Here is a 22,986-nt window from a genome sequence, read left to right on the forward strand (position 1 = left end):
CTCACTCCTTCCGCAGCCTCTTGATCGTCGGCCCCATCTCCTTGCCCGCCCTCAACGCCGCAAACGTCTTCTCGTCGATCTCGGCCCGCTCCTGACACAGCGCGACGACCTGCTCCACCAACGACGGCGGCACGACGACCACCCCGTCAACATCCCCGGCCAGGATGTCGCCCGGGTGGATCCACAGGTCGTCGTGGAACTGGAGCGGGACGTTGATCTCGGAGGCGCGCGTGAAGGTGTGCGAGCCGAGGATGGAGGTGGTTCGGGCGAAGACCTGGATGAGAGAAGCCCAGGGACGGCGGGTTAGCTTGGTGCCACTGCTGGTGTCACGGTGACGGTGACGATAAATGGACAGTGATAGTGATTGTGATTGTGATAGTGCTGGAATTCAAGGAAAGGTGTTCAGGATCCGGTATCCAGGTACCCGATCCGCCCGTGGAAGAGAAAGAACGGGAGGAAGAAAAAAAAAACATACTGGAAACCCCAGCTCGCGGTGCTCTCGCACATCACGCATCCGTCCATCAATAACAACCCCAGCGGCGCCCATGTGCCTGGCCCGCGTCGACATCAGCCCGCCCCAGCACGCCGAGTATGCGCCCCGGGGCTGCTGGATGTACATGATCTTGCCGGGCTCGTTGCAGTCGACAAAGTGGCGTGGAGGGCTCGGTGCCGCTTTCTGTGTCGACTCGACCATCTTGACCGTGACGGCCGGACCAAAGACGGTCGTCGTGGCATCGGTGGGCGAAAACATCTTGATCCCGTCGAGGAATCCCCCAAACGGGTATTTCAGCTTCACCAGCGCGTCGCCGATCTAGTGGGCCCTTCCCCCTCCCCGCAAGGGGTTTTCGCTCAGTAAACTCACGGGACGATGACAGAATATCCTGGAAGGGTGGAGGGATGGTTTGACTGGTTCTGAAAAGGACAAAAGACGGCATGAAAGGTGGAAGAAACTCACGTCGCAGGTGGTAAAGGCACGTAGTCGTTGCAGGCTGGCAGCCATGGCTATGGATGGTTATGCCTGTCCCCGTTGTCCCCGTTGTCCCGGTCTCTCCTGTCCAGTGTATCCCGTCCTGGCCCTCTGCTGAACGAATCTTTCGTAAGAGGTCTCTGTCGACCGACGTACCACGCCAAAGCAAAGCGGCTTATAATTGTTGACCGCAAAAGTAAAGGCGACACTTGTGGTACGTAATTACCTCGCACGCGTTTATAAGTTACAAAGTACAAGTAAGCTTTCCCCCAGGCTCGGCTTTTGCGGCACGAAACCTGAGAGTTGCGTGGTACAGTACGAGGTACATATTAGGTCAGTGGGCGGTGGCTTGTTATTGGCATTTGGCTGGCCGGAGGGTTTCCGTCCGCTGATCATCGGCCTCTGCTCCGTGTGGTCTTTCCGAATAGACAAAAATACAAAAGTAATAATCGCGAAGTAGAACGTGGAGGATGGAAAGGAGATTGTGAATGCAAAGTGCACCCGAACAATAGATGGCAACAGGCTATATTGGCTTGAAAGAGCCCTCTCCATGGATTGTAGCCTCCCACAAACGCTTTTCTACGCCCCTTTTGTGTCTGCTGCCACAGGCTCAACAACGAAGAAGATACTCTTCGCTCTGCGGAACGTGCTCCCTCACAACCTGCACGATCTCACGCCAGACCTTCTCCCGCAAAGCTTTTCCCTTTGGTCCTGTCGCTAGGTCGCCTCTTCTGTATCGCCAGCCAAGTCAGCTCTCCACCACACTTTTCAAACATTCCCTACCAAAAGAGGAGTAGTAGGTCAAGATGGCAAGGCAAAACAAGGCAAGGCAACTTACTTGTCAAAGACGTCGTGACTCCAGAACTGTCCGTTCGCATCCTCTCCCAAAGTCGTTCCACTGACGAGAATCCTGCTCCCTTCTTCAGCCGACCGGGCAAAGACCATTTGGAACAGGTGGGTCGGGAGTTTGAGAAGGAAAGAAAAGTCGCGGCCGAGAGTTGTGCGACACAGGTTTGGGCAGCATGTCGTGATGATGACGGCTGGGTCTTTGTGGCCTCCGGACGAGGAATGCTCTGCTGCCGCTGCTGCTGCTGCGACCAGTCCATCCATGACATACATCAGTAAGAGCTTGGTCGTGCAGTATTGCTGTTCGACGTCAAAGTATGTCTTGTCGTTGACGAGGTCTAGCACTCTCGGGCCGCTCTCCAGCGCCGCATCGAATGCGTCAGGCTTGACCATGCGGTGCCCGACACTGCCCACAAACTCCAGGTGGGATGGTTCGCCGGACCTCTCTGCGGACTCTCGAAGCTTGGGATAGAGTAGCACCGCAAGCAAAGCGGTCGACAGAGTATTGACCTGCAAAGACATCTCAAACCCTTCCGGAGAGCGCCGATAAGACGGCGCCGCCATGCCTGCATTGAGTACAGCGATGTCGACTCGGGATTCGTCCGCGCACACGTGTTTGGCAAATGATTTGACCGACCCAAAAGTGCTCATATCGAGCTGATATAGCTGGATGTCTGTATTCTTGTAACCTGATCGTCGGCAGATCTGATCTCGGGCCTCTTCGCCACGCTGTATTGATCTGACGCCAAGAATGAGACGCGAGGCACCCAGTGCGGCAAACTTGACTGCCGCTTCGAGGCCCAAGCCGGCGTTTGCACCCGTGATGAGGACGGTTTTGCCCCTGAAGGAAGAGTGAGGGTTCTCCGGCGGGTTCTAGAGTTTGGTCAGTCGCTTGCGTTCGAGTGGCCCGCACAAGGCTGTTGCGTCTGGGAGGTACCATCTTACTCGAGCACTCCACCACATGGCAGAGAGACCTTGGTGATCCGGAGGAGACGGTGTCATGGTGTCAGATTGAGTGATTGAGGTGCTGGAAGGATGCAGATGCTGTATAGAATCGACACCGAGCGTCGTGGGCGTAGCAACTGTTTTATTGCTTCTGTCGGAGCGAGTGTGGAGTCGAATCGGAACGTTTGGGTGAGGCTCCCTCAAATCCGCCCGAAAAGGACGCAAACCCTCCGAACGTCTCAGTCGATTTCACTTTGCGTTATTGACATTGATCATTCGCTTCAGATCGCTAAGGATGGTCCTCAGGGGCTCGCAAGGCCCCCGGGGTTCATGCAGCGGAGGCTCCTCCATGGCCTCTTCCTGCAACATCATGCGGAGCATTTTGGCGGATCCTGTCGTCTCCGAGACTCCTTGGCCCGCGATGGCCCCTTCTGAGACACCAAGCTTGGCTTCGAGCTTCGCAAGCATATCTTCGCTCACCTGAACAAGGATCTGGACTTGCAGATCGAGGCGCGATTCGAGGCTGAAGCCTGCCAAGTTGATGCCAGGAAACAGCTGAGGCAGGGGTTGTTGTAATGATAACAGAGCAGGCATCGAGTCGTGAATGCAGGAGAAGATGGTACGGTAGATGCGGATCAGACAAACGTAGCATGAAAAAAGAGAGAACGTTGTTGGAACGTCGCAGTGTAAGCTCCCATTACAGGTCTGTGTGGCCGGAAGGTGGTCAGGGTTCGAAGGACAAGAGGACGCTGGCGAGATCGAATCAAACGAATTCATGATGCCGAGGAGAGTCTTTGAATGCTCAAGCATTCGACCGACCAGGAAAGAAGAATTGTACGCCAACTCGGTAGGTAGGGATAGCTGGGCGCAATCGGCAGCCGTTTTACATGTCTTTGCAAGATCCAGATCAACGAGGATCTCCTTTTGCAGGTTGCCTAGCCTCTCGAGACTGTCACCGGAAGGGGTAATATGGGAATAGACCGGTTCGCCATTGTCGGGGAGAGCCTGGAATGTTTGTAATGCCTCCATATCCTGTTGCATAGCGTCTGGCCACCCGTTTCCGAGGCCATCGACGGAAATTGGTGCTAGTGGTATCTGCATCTCTTGACCAATGCCAGAATCTGCATCGGTGACGTCTGTAGGTGTGTGGAGCGTCTCCTGTAGAGACCATCCCTGCAAAAGATCGGAAGGCTGTCGCCTCAAGGATGGGCGTCCTGACTTGAGAGCGGCACCAGTGACACAGGCAACATTGGCTTTCGAGCACCGGCGACACTGTGCCGAGTCTGAAGAGCGATCGCACCGGAGCTTGTGGCGCCGACAGCGGTCGCAGGCAGAACGGCCATTGCCTTTGCCATCGCTAAGGGGATGAAACGTCTGCATCATTAGTGGCAGAGAAGGGTCCCATTTCAGGGACAGTCCAAGGTTTGAACCTTCTGAATTCTGCCCCGAAGGTGTTGCTGGTCCCTGTTTGATTGTGTGATCGGGGAGGTTCTGGATGAAAGACCAACAAGCAAATGCTCCGATATTGGGATCAGGCTAATAGTGCCAAGAAAAGAAATAGTGTGTATGACAGACTGTCATTTGAATGCTCAAGGCTATGAACCAATCACGGACTTCCTTGCCGCGTGCAAGGCTGCGAGGCACAAATGACACGAGGCTGGAGTCACTGTAGGAACAGTTGTCCCTTGTTCACAGGATTCTGAAGAGGTAGGTTGTATCATGTGGACTACACTCCAATTCCCACCGTCTATGTCAACCGCATCAAGACGAGCATGTCCATATCCAATCTCATCACAATAATACTGATACAAGCAAGCCTTGTCCTCAATATCCACATCCGCCTCCTGCATATCCTTGAAGTTGTCCTCATACCCTGCTACCGTGAATAGCACCATCAAGTGGATTGTAACCCCTTGACTGAGTTACTCCCATATGCTCTGCGGGTCGAGACCCATATCTTTTGTTTCATCCATTGTTTTCCTCAACATGATCAGACCATGCAACTAGTCTGACTCGTAGCCTGCAAGCATATCCTCGTTGAAAAAAGGCGAAGACAAAGTTTGATCCTTGTTTTGCCTGTTCCATCTCACCCGATAGGCGGGCTTGAACTCCGCCGCAAATTTCCTCAGTGGGCGCGAATCGTCTCTCCACATCGCCAGCCAGGCTCTGTGATCGCCACGACGTAGAGGCCATATCTGGCGCGGGAGAACATAACATTCAGTCGATTCTCGTTGAGAAACCCGGGGCTACGCACGACAGTGGGGTCCACGATAACCACGTCGTACTCCATGCCTTGCACGCTGTCGACGGTCTGCAGGACGACGTCTTTGGCAGCCGGATACTGCTTTTCCATTTGGGATTTTGATATCTTGAGCAATCTCTTCTGCTCAATATACGGCGTCAGAATGGCGATAGAGCAGGCCTTCCCAGGCCTTACGAAGCCCGCATCGAACAGATTCTGCAGAATTTTGAGCACCAATATGACGTATTCCTTACAGAATCTCGACAGGTGGTAGTTCCGTCCTTCTGTAGCGTCTTGTATGTTGTAGAAAACAACAGGTTCGGGAATGCCATACGTTTCTCGGTTATGTTCGATGATGTCTTTGGCAAGTTGATCGTCTTCCAGTTTCGACGTTCGACCATGTTGCAAAAGACCACCGTAGCAGACATTGCTGTAAATCTGGGCAATTTTCTCGACGGCTCGATATTGCACATTGAAGAAGGCCGACTTGAAACCTGCGGACTGAAGACGCTGTTGAAGTGACATTTCCAGCTGGTCTTGCAAAGGGTTTATTATCAACTTTCCGCTGTCCTTCGTATCATCTCCTTTGATCAGAGGACCCAGCTGGTTGGGATCTCCGACCAGGATCTTGCCAATTGCCTTGGTATAGAAGGCGAATAAAGGCCACATCTGGTATTCAGGCACTCGAGTAGCTTCGTCAACGACAATTAGCTCAGCTTCCGCGTAGTTGGTGCTGCAAAAGTCGTCCGCAGCTCCGCCAACGGTTGCACAAATGACCGAAGCGTGACTGATTGTATGGGCAAGAAGCTCGTCCAGTCTCAGATCAAGATTTGTCCAGTCCTTGGAGCTGAACAGATCACCGTTGGTGAATCGCGTATACAGGTCTGCGAATTCCGTGAACCGTCCTGCATCACAGAGCGGGCTCTCCCCACGTATTCCGGCGATCGAGAGCATCCTCTCGCCTGCAGAAAGCTCAATGACATTCACCCGCTCGTCGCTGACACCTTCGTACTTGCGTTCCATGTACGCCTCGCAATGGGCCAGAACTGTCGCGGCCTGTCCCGACATCGAAGGCTGTGGGGAAGGCTCACTGGTGGGAGGTCCGGTCTTTTTGGCGACCAAACTTGCTTCTCTTGCCAATTTCGCGTCTCTGAAGGCCACAGACTTCTCTGTCTTGATGCTGTGCAGGCGGATTACATATCGCCTACCCAGGCCCTCCCTTGTATGGATCGCCCGCCTAAGTTCTCCGTCCAGAGCTGTTGCAAGTGAATCGGCACTCGCGTTTGACGCTGCTGTGAGCAGCACACGGTGCTCTTTCGCATCGTCGAGAAGAAATGGCCTGACAGCCTGGATGATGAAATGGGTCTTACCCGTCCCAGGCCCGCCGTGGCAGAGGACGAGCCCAGCAGGAGCATCATGCCCGAATCGGATTGCTTCCTTTTGGCTCTCATTGAGAAACATCCCGTCCTCGTGTGAAAGAGAAGGGTCACTGAGGGATTCGAAAATATTGAGTCGAGTAATGTCATCTGGACAAGTTGCAACTAGTAGCTTTGAAATTCCACCATCTTTCGAGCGCGCTACCTTCGTCCTCAGGTCGCTCAATGCTCTGATAACATAAACAAATATGCTATGGCGGTCCTCCGGAATGACCCTGGCGCAGATAGTCGCCTCGTCAAGTAGACCCCATATCGCGGCCCGCATCCCACGGCCCTGTCGTATGGAATTAATCCTTGAAAATGAAGTGACAGGATAGGAGTTTGGGTCGTGATATCCATCTTTATTGGCGTCCTGGCGGCGTTCAATTGTAGCCCAAGCCACTTCTGGAGGGCCAGTCGCAACAGGTGGTAGGATGTTGATGACCCAGGGTCCGTGTGTGCGTTTTCGATCGTCGGCATGGAGATATGATGGGTCTGTGCGACTGTCTGACGAATTATCAACTATGATCGGCAGGGAAGAGTGCTTAGTCAGGTGAGCAGATGCCTTGTCTCCCGCTCTGAAATTCTCTTGACATCTCCTTGGGACCTTGAACAAACAGATGGTTCGGGTTTTGTTTCCTTCTTTGTGCTGTAGGAGCTTTATGGGCGTCTTGGATTCTCGATTCTTCTCTCTGTCGGCGAGAGCTGACTCGATAAGCGCACCAGACCCGAGCAAAGCGACGTATTCATCCCAGCTTTTAAAGGACTCTTTTGCCTTCTCCAGATAATCAGGGACATCCTCACGTTCGAGACAGCAGCGGTGATCAGGATCAATATATGTGTTGAAGAACGGCGCCCAAGTTTGTAGAGTCTCGGGCATCTTGCCGCAGCTGGGAAGTGTTGCTCGAAGAGGTTTCAACTGCGGAGATTGAATTCGGGAACTGATGATCGACGCTAGGAGCGGCAACTCTTCAACAGTCTGAATGGCAATGAAGATATGTGTAGTCGTCTGAATGAGTGTATCTGGGTAAAGAGACCTGGATCTCAAGATCAGAGGGATGCCAAATCACCGTAGGTCACTAGTGACAAAGAACTCACCTAAAATTTCACCGGACCTGAAAGATTTCAAGTCACTTGAGGTGCATGTACTGAGCAACAGGGCCACGTTTTGCCGTTATCTGATGGCAAAATGAGTGCAAGGTGAGGTCAAAATGATTGTCGCAAAGGTGTAGTAAAGGCGCTTGACGGCTCACTTTTCGTCAGATTGTTCGACCTCCACGTCTGGCCAAACAGATGAATTGAGAGGAAATTGAGGTAGTGAACCGGATTGAATATTGGCGTTGCACTGTCCTTTTTATCGTCAAGAGTGACCTGACAAATTAGAGAAGGACTGTTGACACGCAAGGAATTCACAAAGCAGCCTGTAAGGATTATGCAGGAAGCGAGAAAGAGAGACTGTGCTTAGTTTGATCAGCGAAGATTGTGAGGCGTTGGAGCTAGCTTAATGATCGAGACTTAATTCGCCAAGTTGAGTGTGATACTTGGCGCAGAGGCTTATTCACACAATGAAGACTTGTGACGTGCCAGAGGTTTATCAAACACTCCGTGTCGAGGGACAAAATAAACAAATCAACGCAGGTATTCGGCGTTACGAGAGGCCATGTTGGTTTCGCCAATTGCCTGGGGACTCGTTCCAAGCGCCATGCTGAGGGAGGACCCTCCGGACGTATTTCATTACCAAGCATGATTAATATCCTATTGTGCAAGGTAGTTGATAAACAACAATCGGAAGCAGTGGTGAAGTGAAAGGATGGAAAACGTGGTTCGGACAAGGGTGTGCGTAGCGGCTACCCCAGAGCCAAGACTAACCTTATTTTTATGCTTATAACTTGAGCTTCCGAACCCACTCTGAACAGGCATGATCGACTCTCAAGTCCTCAATCGACTTCGACTAACAATGGTTACTGTCATCTCTGCAGCATATGGGCAGCTATATCATAACAGAGGAATCTGGCTGGAATATCTCAGTAGTGGGCGATTCGTCCTGCTATGTACCGATTACTGTTATTCTGAATTGATTCTGCCGAAAAGGAGACAGACTTGGATACCGTTCGTCTGTGGCTGGTCCTTCTCTGCTGGTAAATCGCACACTGGATTTGGATCAGCGTGAAATATCAGAGGATGGGACTCGGTAGCATCGAAGAGTCCACTCGTCTGAAATCTGAGGCTCAATTACATGAGTATTCAAGCGATTGGCTCCTGGCAATGCTCTGAAGGACAAGGTTGGAAATTCTCTCTCGCAGGGGTGACAACCATGAGGGACACAATAGAAACAGGTGGAGAACTCTGCTCCTCCTCATGCTACCTTGCATGGATTCAGTGATGTCAATTTGTTAGCCCCAACCACTCGAGTCTCCTGGGGCTATGAGTCTCTGTCGTTACCTCAGACGTTGCTTGGACTATCGACCTTACTAATCAACAGCCCTGCTCATAAACTTGCTAGTTGATTGGTCAGAGCTGCGCTGCTCCACATGGCTAGTACCAGTGATTTAACTTTGTGGTCACGTGTAAGCACTAGTTTACTAATGGACTAGGCTCATCCATGATAGGTTAGTAGATAGTTAGTTTAGACTATAGTGGGATTGGGGGACTATAGCCCCGCAGGTCTTGCGACCGGCTCTTGGACTGGCGTGACTGGTCAGACGGACCACTTGGCAACACTGCAAAGATTCGATGCTTATGGGACCGAGCAAGAAGGCAGGTCTTACAAGACAAGAGAGCAAAAAGGTAAAATGAAGCAAGTTGAAAGTGTCGAGTGAGCTGAATGGTTGCACGATACTGCAGAGAGGCAGCGGGAAAGTTAGCCCAGATTTCAACTCGGGGGGCCGTCGAACTGTCATTATCCTTACCTGCGGAGAATTCCCATTCTGCCAAGCATTTAGATCGGTTGCGAAATGGGGGATGGCAAAGATCAGAAATGGACATCTATCTGAGGAATGCTTGATACCCCCGACGACATATATTTGTAGGCTGAGAAGGCCAGTGTAGAGCAGAATTGCAGAGAGACTTGAACCTGAGGAAATTGTGAAAATGCTGTTCTGTTAGTGCCCAATAAGCTCATTGGTTCTTGTTGGTTGAAGTTTCAGCTCGCTTCAAAGTGTCCACTGTGGAACGGTAATTGGTAGAGCTCCTCTCGGCGGCCACACCGGGGACTCAGGCAAGACTGAGCCCATTATTTAATGTTTCCTTCATCTATTAGAGTCTCAGATTTCCCTCCAACAATCACAACACTTGGGGATGGTGAGTACTTCCACAACACCCGCAAACAACAAAAACTAACAACACTACAGTGGTCTAGTGGTATGACGTTTCCTTAGCACTGAGCCTAGATAGGTAAAGTGGAAAAGGTTCAGGGTTCGATTCCCTGCTTCTCCAACAGTTTAAATATCTTTTTGGATCTTTTTTGGCTCAAATATTCAGTTTTTGGTGGCGGTGGTGGTGTTGAGCCGTGTGGCGGATAAGGGCCGAAAGTGGGCGAAAACGGGAAAGTTACACGGAAAAACCTTTGTTGCCCCGCATTCTCCAACTCTCAAATAATCCGGTTCTCGACCCCATTAGGCATCAGGGCACCAGGGCGCACCAGCAGTGTCCAACAAGGAGGCCCAACCCATCACCACCCACCTACCGCCAACCTTCTCATAATTTTTATGCCTAGGAACTGGAGAACAATTGCATGGATTGGCCTGTCTATCCCTGTGGCCTGTCTCAGGCCGCGTGTGTTTGCTGATATACAATTAGGAGTGGCACTAGACGAGCTCTCCTGAATCGTGCTACCGACATCCACCGCCTGTTGCCTCGAGGTTCAACAGGACGCCTCACTTTGATAGCCTCTGCGGAACTACCATGACATCTTTTACACTAACCGAAGGCACCGTTCGTTATATCGAGAGGTAATGGCCAGGTTCAATGGCCAGGTTCAACCTGGGCAATGGGGTAGACCGACCTTCCTGTTTGCTACCAAAATCTTATCGGTTTTATACAGATTGTACTGCAAATCAACAGCTTTATATTGCGAATGATCCTTCTACTGTCATTTCTGGAGTGAAACAAAGCTCCATGTCATAGAGATAGATCAACGACAACACACAAAGGCTCTGGAGTGCCTCTGAGGGTTCTCGGCTATACCTGGTAAGGGTAGTAGCCCATTGGACTGCTGACGGACCCCTTGAAGATCTCTATTGATCAGAGGGGGCTATCGAAGTGAGGCGTCCTGTTGAACCTCGAGGCAACAGGCGGTGGATGTCGGTAGCACGATTCAGGAGAGCTCGTCTAGTGCCACTCCTAATTGTATATCAGCAAACACACGCGGCCTGAGACAGGCCACAGGGATAGACAGGCCAATCCATGCAATTGTTCTCCAGTTCCTAGGCCTGACTTGCGTACCGGAGCAAGAGATATACATGTACTTGCAGTCTGGCCATGGCTCTTTTGTCACCCGGAGCCAGGGTCGTCGGTTATCGGCTATACAAACCCCCCCGGGGCGCTGGAGATTGTGGGGAGCGAACCACTGACAGAACTATGTGGGGACGGAGGATGTGTCTGCATCCAACGTCCTGTATGTTTGCTCACTGTGGTCGTCTTCGGTCCTTCGCTTCAGAAAGCTGCTGTGTATGTTGTGGTGAGACTTGTCTTCAATGATCTCTTCCTCCCAGAAAGGTCCGGGACCGGCCATGTCGATGCACAAGCCTGTTCGTCAACGTCGAGCTGGAAAGGCCTGTGAAAACTGCCGCGCACGTAAAGTCCGTTGCGATGTGACTGTCCGTGGCTCTCCGTGCCGCAACTGTGAGATCGATGAGACACCGTGCCTCATGGCTCGGTGCCGTCGCGGCAGGTAAGCGATCAAGTCGAATACACAGACCGCTACTAAACGTCGGTACAGGAAACACAAAGACTGGTATATCGGACTGGGCAGATCTCGGGGTGAGAATGCCGTCGCCAGGCCTGTTGATCGCAGAGAGGACGTCTTCTATACCAACCTTGACAGAATCACAGACGGCGTCCGACCCTCCACTAACATTTCTACCAATGCCATGGCGGTTCTGCATTCAATGACATCTTTGGGGGACGTGCCACCGAGTCTGGACAGACTTCAGCAACTATCTCCCCCACCCATTCAATCCCCGGAAGACATCCCTCCACCAGATTTACAATCACTCTTCCAGTCGTTCCCCAAGAGCTTTACAGATATTGACATGGCGTATCTCAGAAGCAAGGGTGCTCTCGACCTGCCCCACGAGAGGCTTCGGAACGAAACTATTCGATGTTACTTCGAATATATTCACCCCTTTATGCCCTTGCTCGACCCCACGGAGCTCTTGACTGTGGTTGATGGAAATGGCAGCCATGGTGCTGCACCAAGGCTCAGCTTGTTACTGTTTCACTGCGTCATGTTTGCGGCGGTGCCATTCGTCGAGGAGGCCCTCGTCAGAGAGGCAGGTTACGCCAATCTGAAGATGGCTCGAAGGGCATTCTTCGAAAAAGCAAAAGTATACTCCCCCTTGGGCCCTTCTGGACTGGACAATCAGCTCACACAGCTAGCTCCTGTACGATGCCGACTTTGAACACGACAGCATCACTATCATCCAGTCTGTGTTGCTCATGAGTTTTTGGTCCGACAGACAAACACAAGAAATCCACAAACAAACCTGGTATTGGGTCAACATTGCGATTTCAATTGCCCAGACCATCGGGCTGAACCAAGACCCTGAGCCGCTGCCACTGCCGCCCGAGAAGAAGAGTCTGCGACGACGTCTGTGGTGGTGCTGTTTCATGAGAGACCGGGTAACGTGCCTATACTTGAGCCGTCCGTTGCGGATCCAGCCAGAGGATTTCAACGTGGCTCTGCCAACGGTGGAGGACATGGAGATTGACAGGCCTTTGGCCTTTCGGAACTCAGAGGCGTGCCCGCACCGCCTCCTTCACCTCTCTTGTTACGACCAGACTACGCAGGTTGAGTTGGCCGAGATCTTCATCTCCTTCTTGAAACTCTGCAAAGTGATAGGAACCATCCTGTCTTCACAGTACTCTCCCGTCAGACCACCTTCTGGGCCTCGAAACAGGGCTACTCAGGCGGCGATGCCGACCATGCTCTTCCCCGTCCACAGCCCGAGTTCGGAGCAGAGTGCTGCAACGCCAACAGAGTCTACTATATCCCCCCTCGAGTTCACACTCCAAGAGTGGTACGACAGTTTGCCTCGTTCTGTCTCCTGGAAGATACAGCTAGAATCGCCCGGTTCAGTGTGGGATGGCCTTGCCCGAGAGGACATTCAATCTGCACAAAAGCATCCAGACACGAGGACAGACTCGACCAAACCGTCGAGCGTGGCGATTCAGCGCGCCATGTTGCACATGTGCTACTACACGGCTGTTTCCGCCTTGCATCGTTCCCAGAACCAGTCCCGCCACTCCCAACACCAAGTGTCGGATTCTGCGGACAAGATCGCCCAGATTTCAGCCTTTTTGAATGATAAAGGTCTCGTACGCTACCTCCCCGTGACCGCCATCACGATGTTGGTACCCAGCATCATCACGAGCGCTATGCGCATCAAAGGGATAGTTGAAGCGTCACATCGCGGAAGAAGTGACCCTGCCCGCGACGACGAGCTGGTCCGAGTACGAGACAATGTCAACAGCCTGTTGGTCTCCCTCAAAACCTTCCAGAGGGTGTACGTGGCAGCAGACTTGGTGGCAATGCTGGTCGAGGCCATGCTCAACCACGCCAGGATGAAGATCGTTGTGCCCCAGCTCGGTGATTGGGGAAGACTCTTTGCAGGAAATAGAGCGAGACATCGAGCCTTCGAGTTGGACGTTCAACTTGAATCGACAGAGTCACACAAAACCACGTCGGCGAAGCATAAACCACCGCCTGTTCCCGTGATTGCAAATGTACAGCAATCCCCAAGCCTAGAGACCGATACCGCCCTTTCGGCAGACCTACACAGCACTGACCTCAGTGCTTGTGCGACAGACGGGGACAACAGCTGGCAAGAGCTTATCGATCCCGGCGCCGGCCACGCCTTTGGTGTTGGGGTAGGTGAAAGTCTGTGGGACGCGGCGTTTAATCCCGACAACAATGATATGACGGGACAGTGGAACTTTGGCAGTATTGGGATTGACGGCTTTGACGAAAACATCGACGGGATGATACACTGGGATGGCACCGAGATGGACTGGCTTGCATGACGCGGGAGCGGGACAAAAAACCATGAACATGGCAGTCACCATTCCCTTATATGCGTTGATTTGTCCCGAAAATGTCTTGTATCTAGATAGCCACTAAACGGCACATGCAGAAGCGATGACCACTAGGTATTGCTATCTGAGACTCCGACGTGTTCCTCATCCAATGTCCTTGCCCGAACAAAAGACCTCACTATACCAAGTATACGGAAGTAGCCATTCTCGTTATCGAACCATGACTAGTCCGTCAGCCATACAAGTGGAAATGGAGAACAACTTCTTACCCCTTGTCAGGACCAACCGGCCTTTTCCTAGCCTAGGTACAAGAATGGTTCCGAAGGGCACGGCTATACTAGTACTGCCGCGTACGGCAACAATACCTATCATAGGTACATATGTCCACGACAGGCTGCCCAAAGTCAAAATTGTCATTTGGACTGATACAAAAGAACTGCTATCCCACTTTGACCTTTCCACAGCTGGTTATACTCGTATATTCTAGGTCTCCCTGACGAGCCAGACCATCAACACAATACCAACGGTAGCAAAAGCGACCCGCAAAAGCCAGGAGGAGTCCGAGGGGTCCCGAGGGTAGCAGTTCAGAGGACGTTCGGCCTTTTTAACCACACGAGGGAGTGAATTCGGCCTGCGGAGTTGGCGATTGAATTATAACTTTGAGACGGAGGTCATCGCAAGCAATTCTCCTCCACCATGCCGTTCCTGGCTCAAAAAAAGTTGAGCGTCCCAACGAAAGATCTGCTGTCGTGGATTTTCGACGGTGCAGACTATGACCCCAACAAGCCAGTAAGCAATTGGAGCCTGTACAAGAGTCGTGAAGTAGAGAGGCCAGCACTAAAGATATACACACCTTGACAGATCTATATCGACACCTCGAACCCCTCGCGAACACTATCCCTAAACCAGGGACTTGGCTTGGTCCGCAAACTCGCTGCTGGATTCCGAGCGGCGGGACTAAACAAGGGGGACTGTGTCTGTGTCCACTCTTTCAATGATGTAAGTTGATCATCTCCTTCTAGCTGTGACCCTGTCATTCACCCTCTCTGTCTGAAGCTGTTTCCGAACATTGACACTGGAACCACCTAGATCTATTACTCGGTCCTGTTCCTGGGAATCCTCGCCGCTGGGGGCATCTTCGTGGGGACGAACCCTGCGTACACGCCCTTCGAACTGACGCACCACCTCAAGACCTCGGGCGCAAAGTACGTCGTGGTGGAACCAGAATTGCTGGGAGGCATAAAAGCCGTGGCAGGAGACTGCGGCATCCCGGACTCCAATATCCGCATATTCAACGTCAAGGACCAAGCCGTTCCGAGCGGGTTCCTGCCGTGGTCGGAGCTCCTGCGCCATGGGGAGCGAGACTGGGATCGCTTCGACAACGAGGAGATTTGCAGCACGACACCCGCGGCGTTCCTGTTCAGTTCGGGGACTACCGGGCTCCCGAAAGCGGCGGTGGTATCACATCACAATCTCATCGCTGAACACACTCTTGCCGTGGCGCCGGAGGTGGTTCCCTGGAAGGTAAGAGTTGATCTATCTCAGGCCCGATGGTGATAGAAGAAAGCTCTCTCCGTGAATACAAACATCTCTAGCGGATCAAGCAAGAGACGTGTGGTTGATGAAGTCCAGCTAACCTCTAATTCAGGTCCGACGTCTTTTGTACATGCCCATGTTCCACGCCGCCATCGTGCCCATCGGCCACACGACGCCTTTCAAAGCGGGCCACGAGACGTACGTGATGCGCCGGTTCGAGATGGACGAGTTTCTGCGCTCGATCCAGGAATTCAAAATCACAGAGCTGTCCATCAGTCCGCCGGTCGTGGTCATGGCGCTGGCAAGTCCGCTGCTCCCCCGGTACGACCTCACGTCGGTGAAATTGTGCAGGTCTGGATCCGCGCCCCTAGGCAAAGTGCACCAGGGCGAGTTTGAGAAGCACTTGGCCCCGGACGGCGTCTTCAACCAGGTCTGGGGCATGACGGAGACGACGTGTGTGGCGTCCAGGTTCTGGTATCCGGAGAATGACTCGACGGGGAGTATTGGGCGGTTTGTCTCGAACCTGGATGTGAAGTAAGTGTCATCCTTCCATTCTTCGCAGTCAATACGCGGTGACCGACTCGAACTCTCTCACAGGCTCGTCGATGAGGAAGGAAACGACATCACCGCGATCGGAGCCAAGGGCGAACTTTTAGTGAGAGGCCCGATCGTCACAAGAGGCTACTACAAGAACCCCGCGGCGAACAGAGACGCGTTTGACGAAGAGGGGTATTTCAAGACCGGCGACATCGTTTCCTGCGGAAGAGTCACGGAGGACAACAACGCGAGTCAGAGTCAGGTCGACGTCGGAGATAGCAATACCACCCAAACTACACAGGAGACGCCAGCCACGGTGAAATGGTACATCCACGATCGCAAGAAAGAACTGATCAAGGTGCGAGGATTCCAGGTCTCGCCTGCGGAACTGGAAAAGGTCCTCTTACAGCACCCGGCCATTGTGGACGCGGCGGTCATCGGTGTCAAGGTCTATCACGACGCCACCACTTCGTCATTGTCCTCTCGCGGGCCCGTCGACAGCGGCAAGGACGGCGAACATCCTCGCGCCTATGTGGTTCTGAGGCCCGGTAAGAGTGCAACCGAGGCGGACGTGAAGGATTGGTGTACGCAGCATTTGGCCAAGTACAAGGCTTTGACTGGCGGTGTGAGATTCATCGACGTCCTGCCGAGGAACGCCGGCGGGAAACTCTTGAAAGGTGTCTTGAGAGAGCAGGCGTCAAAGGAAGCTGGATCGAGTGCCTCAGAAATCAGGGCAAAGCTTTGACTTGGTTCTCAATCACCACTGTCGGATAACAGGGCGGTAGGGGAGTTTCTGCAGGGGTGCCTCGGACGGGGTCCCTGATGGACTTGATATAATCCACTTAGGTGGTGCAACATATTCGGCTCCTTGATGACGGAAGTGATTCTAGATTCTTGTGCGCAAGGCTCCTGGAAAAAGAGAAGGCTGGTATAGCCAATCACAGCATCACTTTATATGGGTCCGCGGAAGCTCCGAGACCTGATCGAGTTAAATCCCAGCCAAATGTGGAATCGGGTGGATCGCTTCCGTCTGTTATTGGTCGTTGTCAAAATGGCCTCCTCGTATTTTACGAACGGAATCTCAAGACTTGCATGTTCCAGCCATCGCATCCAAGAGTACTATCGGAAACCCGGTTCGATGGCGTCTGAACGTGAGGGGTACCTGCAGGTCTGGTGTCATTTATTCTGTGAGTGAGTTCTAGCCTCGGAACACAGTAATCAGACCATGGCGGCATTGGTTGGAAATCGAGATCAAAGAGGGGCTCGATTCGGGCACGGCCTGGATTTCAGCAAAATTATACCCTCGTGTTTCGTAGGGTGTTTGGCTACTGGGGGGAAACAATCGATCTGGGTCCATGAGTTGGCGATGATGAGAACATCGTGCAAATTTCGGCACATGGAGGTCGATGGAGGGTTTGAGGATGCAAACAACACTTCTCCTACCAATGACTCCCAAAACGTAGATTGAGACTGAAAATTTTGCAACTTTCTGGCGGACAATAGCGTAGATTTGATTGACGATACTCCAGTCCAAGCCCGTGAAAAGCGCGTCAGCCTTGTCAACAGTGCCAAGACACCAAACCACTTAAAACGCGCCTTGTTATCGATAATGAAACACGGGTGCGGAGGCCAGGGTTCATCCAGCCTCGTGTGGCTTGAGATAGCCGAGTCCACGCCCGACTGCTCCCCCCCCCACCTAGACTCTTCCAGTGGTTCCAGTGCCTTTCCAACCACACTGATTTCACCATGGCCTCGAGAAAATAGAAAGGCAGGCTGTCTCCCAGCTGCACTCCCGCGTGTTCCATCCAACGAATTCTTCCACGTCTCTTGTCCATCACAAGCATTTGCTGCATCTGCATCGTCATCATCTTCCAACCTACCTCGTTACGTGCCAAGGTCCAGGTCACTTCGTGTGCTGCAGCCAGTGGACGGCGGGGCAAATCTCCTGCACTTGAATCAGCGGTCGCTGAGGCCACATTCGAGAACTCTGAGGAGAAATTGACGACAGGATTGACACAATTGGATGTGCAGTATTGAAGTCTGGTGCTTCTGATTTGGGCCGTCGCAATATCCGGCTGCTGAGCAAAAGAGGGGAAAAACAACACTGAATTGATCTGCTGCCACGATTTCCCCGTGCGGGCCGGACCCTCTCGTCCCTAGACTTGCCCATCATCCATCCAAGTTGCAGTCCAACTTGGCCAGGTCGACTCACACCACAAATTATTGCATCACCACGCCCGCTCAAATGTCCCAAGACATGTTGAATCAAGGGTTTGGTGCTCTCGCACCACCGCATCCTCGCAGATTGCCCTTTGATCACAACAACACCGACTCTTCATTATCCCTCCCTCCGCCACCCCCTGCCAGAGGCCACCAACGATCGAGAACCACCACCGACCTTCCTCCGCTTGTCACCCGCACCCAGTCTTCCTCCCCTACGAGAGCCTCTGCATTCTCCTTTCTGCGTCCTCAGAGCACGCGCTCTCTGTCACCGGAGCGACTCCGGCCTACGGATACGGGTGACGATTTTGGTTCAATAGAGTCGCCGACGAAGAAAAGACCGGTCAAATTGGCGAACTGGTTCGAGGGGTCTTCGGAACCTGTCAATATAACTCTGGTACCGTCGCCGCGCAAGGAAAAGTTGGATCCTCTGCTCGAGGCCTTTGCGCCCGAAGAAGCTTCCTCCACCAGTCCAGAACCTGAGGATTCTACGCTGACACGTCGCCCCCCAAAGAAGCCCAGTTTATCAGGCCCGGCCGTCTCATCAATGTCGAGGTTCAACTTCTTCCGGAGGGCTACAACAACACAGAGTGCTCCCGATGATCCTGATGAACTAGCGCAGCTTGACATCGACCATGCTCTGTTCCCGCACGGACACCCCGGTGAATTCTCCCCCGCTGCCTTCAAAAACCTCCAACTCAATGCCGAAGGGACCATACGGCGCTTGCAACAAGCCTACCGAGAACAGCGACAGTCTCTGAGATCGGTCACCTCGACCAAGAATGTCCAAGCAGACGAACTCGAGGCAGCTCAGACGAGAAATGAGCATCTGAAACTGCAGCTACATGAGATGGCAGAACGAGCTGCAGAGCAGGAGAATTTGATTGCGGATCTGAGGGCACAGCTGTCGGCACAACTATCTCTCGAGTCTCAACATCAGAGTGTCCGGATAGTGCCTCAGAACACTGACTCCAAACCTCGTCCGAAGTACCGCCGCTACCGCTCGTCTGACGTTTCTACGTCTGGGGAATCAGAGGCTGGGTCTGAAGTGAGCTCAGTGGTCAGTGTCTTCTCGGAAGCGTTGTCAACGGCTACGTCTCAGGCCACGTCTGTCGCGAGTCCGGTCTTGAAGTCTGCGAGCTTGGCCAGAGAGGATTGTTCACGGTGTCATGGATTACGACATTCGGACGCATGGGATGTTGTGGGCATGATGAAGATAGAGTCAGCGGCTCTGAAACACCGCATCGCCGAACTGGAGAGTGCACAGGACGACGCACTGGACTTTCTCAGTGGACTGAAGTTATCCTCGTGATCAACTACCGAGCATTATGAGTTCAAGATACCCAGGTGTATAGGTTGCTATGTATAGGTTGCACAGATTGCTGTGTATTATGCAGATTATGTTGTATAACCAGAGATTCCATTCAGCCTTTTGGTAGATATACTGGAGTACAAATCTGCCATTGTCGTAACACTTGATCTCGTGTATCGGAGCACCAGCCATTCTGGCTCGTCTGCTCCAGTGAGGCGGCTGAGTCTTGTTATTGGTGTCAAAGGAACGAGGCTGGAATGTGTGCACTGCCCTCCATTACGGATTTCCCCAGCCACCGAAACCAGCCACTTGATGCCTGGACCAACATCCAATCCACTCCCTGAAGTCCTCGATCTTCAGCTGTGAACTTGTTTACGCAGTACCTTTCGCCTGACGCGACCACACTACAGGGGCTGCGCAATTGCATCTTCAACTTGTCACTTGATGCCAGTGACCAAGGTAAAAAAAAAACGTGTCAATCATTCAAAAGTGCTGCTTGACAAACTGACTGCGAGTCTACACACATACACACACACACATTTCCTTTCCCAAGTCATTCTTATTCGTTCGCTGGCACTCCAATACTAATCCGTCAAAAGAAAAGCCATGTCCTTCAGCGGGAGGACACCCGAATCCCTTCTCCCGCGATCAGACTCGAGAAACCCAGCGACGACGTGTAGAGGCATCACCGCCACCGGAAGACCCTGTCGCAGACCTCTCGCGGCCTCTTCTCCCAAGAACTCGCCCACGCCGTCGCCGAGTCGGGGCAACGGGGTCCTCGCCGTGTTGGAGGAGCAGCATGCCGCGGCTTTCTACTGCTGGCAGCACAAGGACCAGGCCGAGCAGTTGGCAGCCCAGGCCGGGCGGACAAGTCTACACCCGTTGAAAGAGAGGTCGAGCATCGAAACACTGATTGAGCAGGTGGGCATACTCGAGCTGGACGAGGATGTGGCCCGGAGACACCATCGACGACGGGAGCCGGAGACTGTCAGGCGTCGGGACACGTTACCGACGGGTTGGAACCAGATGGAGAGTCCGTTGATGACCGTGCCGGAGGGGGTGGTCCACGACAGAAGACGACCAAAACGACGACGGCCTCCACCACCACCTGCGCAGTCGAACGTGAAGCTCTCTTGGGCTTGCTGCATTCAAGCCGATCACGACGATGATCTGCCTCCTGCGAGGGTTCGAAGAGAAGAAGATTGGGAGGAGAGGCGTCCTCGTCCTCGACCTCGACCTCACACCGACACGAGCCGGCCATCGTCTGCACGACCCGAAATGCAACAATCGTCTCCCGTGGAGGCGACACGACCGAAACCGAGTCCCGCGCCCTCTCAGACTCAGACACTCCTGTCGCTCATCCCGTCCAGTCTCTCACCCCAGACCACCTCGCAATTACTCGCGGAGCTGTCCCGCCCGATCTCGGCCGCGGACGAGGCTGGATACATCTACATATTCTGGCTGACGCCTGAATCCGAAGTGTCCAAACCCGACGACGAGACGGCTTCGTCCCTGTTAGATGACGACGACGACGACCTCGACGACAACACGGGTCTACACGGCCGCAGCAGCTCGCAGAGAACTACCCAGGCGCTTGCCCGCTACGCGTCGGTCCGCCGTCCCCCCAACCAAGTGCATGCCAAACGGACCATCACGCTCAAGATTGGCCGCGCCGCCAACGTCCACCGACGCATGACCCAGTGGACGAAGCAGTGCGGGCAGAACATCACATTGATTCGATACTATCCGCACAACAACAACAAGAACAGCGCGCATACTCCTCCTGGTCGTCGTCCACCTCATCCTACACCCGCCAGCGCGTCTCCCGAGACCCGCAGCGCCAAAGTCTCGCACGTCCACAAGGTCGAACGGCTCATCCACCTGGAACTCGCGGAGAAGAGGGCCGTCAAGAGCGGATGCGAGCAATGCGGCCGCGAGCACAAGGAGTGGTTCGAGATCGAGGCCACGCGCCAAGGCCTGAGAGGTGTGGACGAGGTCGTCAGACGGTGGGTGGCATGGGCCGAGAGACAGTGACAAAAAAAAAAAAAAAACATGAACCATAAAAACAGGGCAGCCAGCTAGCAAGCAAGCAAGCAATCAGTGCAGTGCCCTCTTTTTTTTTTCGTTTCCGTTTTTTTTCTCTTCCTACGCCCCTTCGGACATGACTTTACCTAACGAATTGAAATGATCCATGCATGTGGAATGAAAATAGATTTTACGTTTTCGTTCGGCGTGTCCGCGTATGTCGAACAGGATAAAGGATAAGGAAAAGGATACAACCTCGATCTAGATATCCATAATGAAATGAAAAAAAACAAAAAACCATCACTCCCGATTGACAGCGTCCATGTGTATGTCCCTGTGATGAGTGCCTGAGAGAACAGTACGGGCGATGAAAGAGAGAGAGCACGAGTGATACAAGATCAACAACTTTGGAGGACAAGACAAAGACAAAGACGCCCCCGAAAAAGAAAAGAGATGCCCAGAAAGAAAAGAAAGAAGTATTAATAGATTGTAGATTCTGGATTGCCGTTGACATGGTTCTTGCCCCCCTTTCTCTCTTCTCCCTCAGACCATGCCCATGTCCATGAAATAACTATACCAAGTACAGATCCATCATGTTGATGTTGTTGTCCTGGATGATCGATGTGATCCATGTCCTTCCAATTGATGTCTTTCCGTCAGGAGGTAGGTGTGTCTCCGTACGCGTCGCGACAAGGCATCCAACGTCAACAATGATGCCGCGTACAGATATATCAGGTGGTTGTTGTCCTGGACGATTGAGGTTGCGGGAGGTGTCGGGTAGCTATCCAACAACGGCAAGGCAGGTCCAGTTGCGGGAGGTGTTGGAGACCTCTCGAGTGGCGATGTAGAGACCTGCGGAGGTTCTGTCCTCGGTTGAACACGGCCACAATCGGCTGACATCTCGACATCTCCATCCTCTGGGAGTGTAGACGGAACATCAGGCTGAGGTTCGAAATCCCTCTGCCCACATCCTTCAGCCTCTGGGACTGCTGATGCTGGTGGTGTCGTCGGCGCGCAGAAAGAGAGAGCCTCCGCCGAAGCAGGAGGTCCGCCCAAAGAATTGACCTTTTGTTGTCCGGGTTCCTGACGTATTGGAGCACGTCGTTGGAAGCCGCAGCTTTCTAAACACCGCACACCGAACACCGAACACCACATGACTTGATGGTGACAGCAGCCAGAGTCACCGCATGCATTCCAATACCCGCGAGTCAGAAAGACAGAATCCAGACCAGGAAGGACGCGCAAAGCCAACGAAACACCAGTAAACGTTTGCTCAGACAGTGCTTTTGTAAACCTTTTCTGGCATCGGCCCAAGATACAGACAAACCGTGACATAGACAGTCGTCTGCCCACCGTCGTTGATGCCAGCCCTGCTGACCTTAATACCAGATGCCCAAATGTCCATAGTGTGATCCCCCCCGGAAGCTTCTTCCTTGAGCCACTTCCCAGCATACTGACTCTCTTCCCAATCTGCGTGACAAGTCCTAGACCTGCTTTTGGAAACCCCCGTTGCCAGCAGGTCTCGCGGGTCCGTAGTGAAAACAGGACATTCTTTCTTTAAACCATCGTTTGTGGATGTGGATTTTGGGTCTGGCGCGAGACAATCAGTCCCGAAATCGACACTACATAACAGTGTGAGCGGTAGGCTGTTGGGTTCACGCTTAACTCCTGGCCCTTTGATCTCGAG

The 22,986-nt window shown here is 52.9% G+C and overlaps 8 protein-coding genes and 1 pseudogene across 9 annotated transcripts; 5 read left to right on the top strand and 4 right to left on the bottom strand.

Moving 5' to 3' along the window:
- Position 1: 1 nt before the first annotated feature.
- On the bottom strand, positions 2–1,000 carry Z517_10435 (uncharacterized protein; the record flags this gene model as incomplete). The annotated part of the gene is made up of 3 exons (XM_013424047.1): positions 2–274; positions 476–811; positions 956–1,000. 3 exons carry the CDS (start codon positions 998–1,000, stop codon positions 2–4), a joined length of 654 nt encoding a protein of 217 aa, XP_013279501.1.
- Positions 1,001–1,801: 801 nt separating this feature from the next.
- On the bottom strand, positions 1,802–2,815 carry Z517_10436 (uncharacterized protein; the record flags this gene model as incomplete). The annotated part of the gene is made up of 2 exons (XM_013424048.1): positions 1,802–2,686; positions 2,759–2,815. The coding sequence occupies 2 exons, from the start codon at positions 2,813–2,815 to the stop codon at positions 1,802–1,804; spliced, it is 942 nt and encodes a 313-aa protein (XP_013279502.1).
- A 192-nt stretch (positions 2,816–3,007) lies between these two features.
- Positions 3,008–4,138, bottom strand: Z517_10437 (uncharacterized protein; the record flags this gene model as incomplete). The annotated part of the gene is made up of 1 exon (XM_013424049.1): positions 3,008–4,138. One exon carries the CDS (start codon positions 4,136–4,138, stop codon positions 3,008–3,010), a length of 1,131 nt encoding a protein of 376 aa, XP_013279503.1.
- A 745-nt stretch (positions 4,139–4,883) lies between these two features.
- Positions 4,884–7,295, bottom strand: Z517_10438 (uncharacterized protein; the record flags this gene model as incomplete). The annotated part of the gene is made up of 1 exon (XM_013424050.1): positions 4,884–7,295. One exon carries the CDS (start codon positions 7,293–7,295, stop codon positions 4,884–4,886), a length of 2,412 nt encoding a protein of 803 aa, XP_013279504.1.
- Positions 7,296–9,758: 2,463 nt separating this feature from the next.
- On the top strand, positions 9,759–9,850 carry Z517_10439 (annotated as a pseudogene). Its single transcript has one exon. The product of its transcript is annotated as a tRNA-OTHER (tRNA).
- A 1,295-nt stretch (positions 9,851–11,145) lies between these two features.
- Positions 11,146–13,657, top strand: Z517_10440 (uncharacterized protein; the record flags this gene model as incomplete). The annotated part of the gene is made up of 3 exons (XM_013424051.1): positions 11,146–11,306; positions 11,355–11,961; positions 12,014–13,657. 3 exons carry the CDS (start codon positions 11,146–11,148, stop codon positions 13,655–13,657), a joined length of 2,412 nt encoding a protein of 803 aa, XP_013279505.1.
- Positions 13,658–14,365: 708 nt separating this feature from the next.
- Z517_10441 (uncharacterized protein) lies at positions 14,366–16,487 on the top strand (the record flags this gene model as incomplete). The annotated part of the gene is made up of 5 exons (XM_013424052.1): positions 14,366–14,458; positions 14,531–14,668; positions 14,759–15,193; positions 15,318–15,739; positions 15,803–16,487. The coding sequence occupies 5 exons, from the start codon at positions 14,366–14,368 to the stop codon at positions 16,485–16,487; spliced, it is 1,773 nt and encodes a 590-aa protein (XP_013279506.1).
- Positions 16,488–17,987: 1,500 nt separating this feature from the next.
- Positions 17,988–19,274, top strand: Z517_10442 (uncharacterized protein; the record flags this gene model as incomplete). Its single annotated transcript, XM_013424053.1, has 1 exon — positions 17,988–19,274. One exon carries the CDS (start codon positions 17,988–17,990, stop codon positions 19,272–19,274), a length of 1,287 nt encoding a protein of 428 aa, XP_013279507.1.
- A 606-nt stretch (positions 19,275–19,880) lies between these two features.
- On the top strand, positions 19,881–21,308 carry Z517_10443 (uncharacterized protein; the record flags this gene model as incomplete). Its single annotated transcript, XM_013424054.1, has 1 exon — positions 19,881–21,308. One exon carries the CDS (start codon positions 19,881–19,883, stop codon positions 21,306–21,308), a length of 1,428 nt encoding a protein of 475 aa, XP_013279508.1.
- Positions 21,309–22,986: the final 1,678 nt, after the last annotated feature.

Source organism: Fonsecaea pedrosoi (genome assembly GCF_000835455.1).
Source record: "Fonsecaea pedrosoi CBS 271.37 unplaced genomic scaffold supercont1.7, whole genome shotgun sequence".
In the NCBI taxonomy this organism is placed as follows: Eukaryota; Fungi; Ascomycota; class Eurotiomycetes; order Chaetothyriales; family Herpotrichiellaceae; genus Fonsecaea; species Fonsecaea pedrosoi.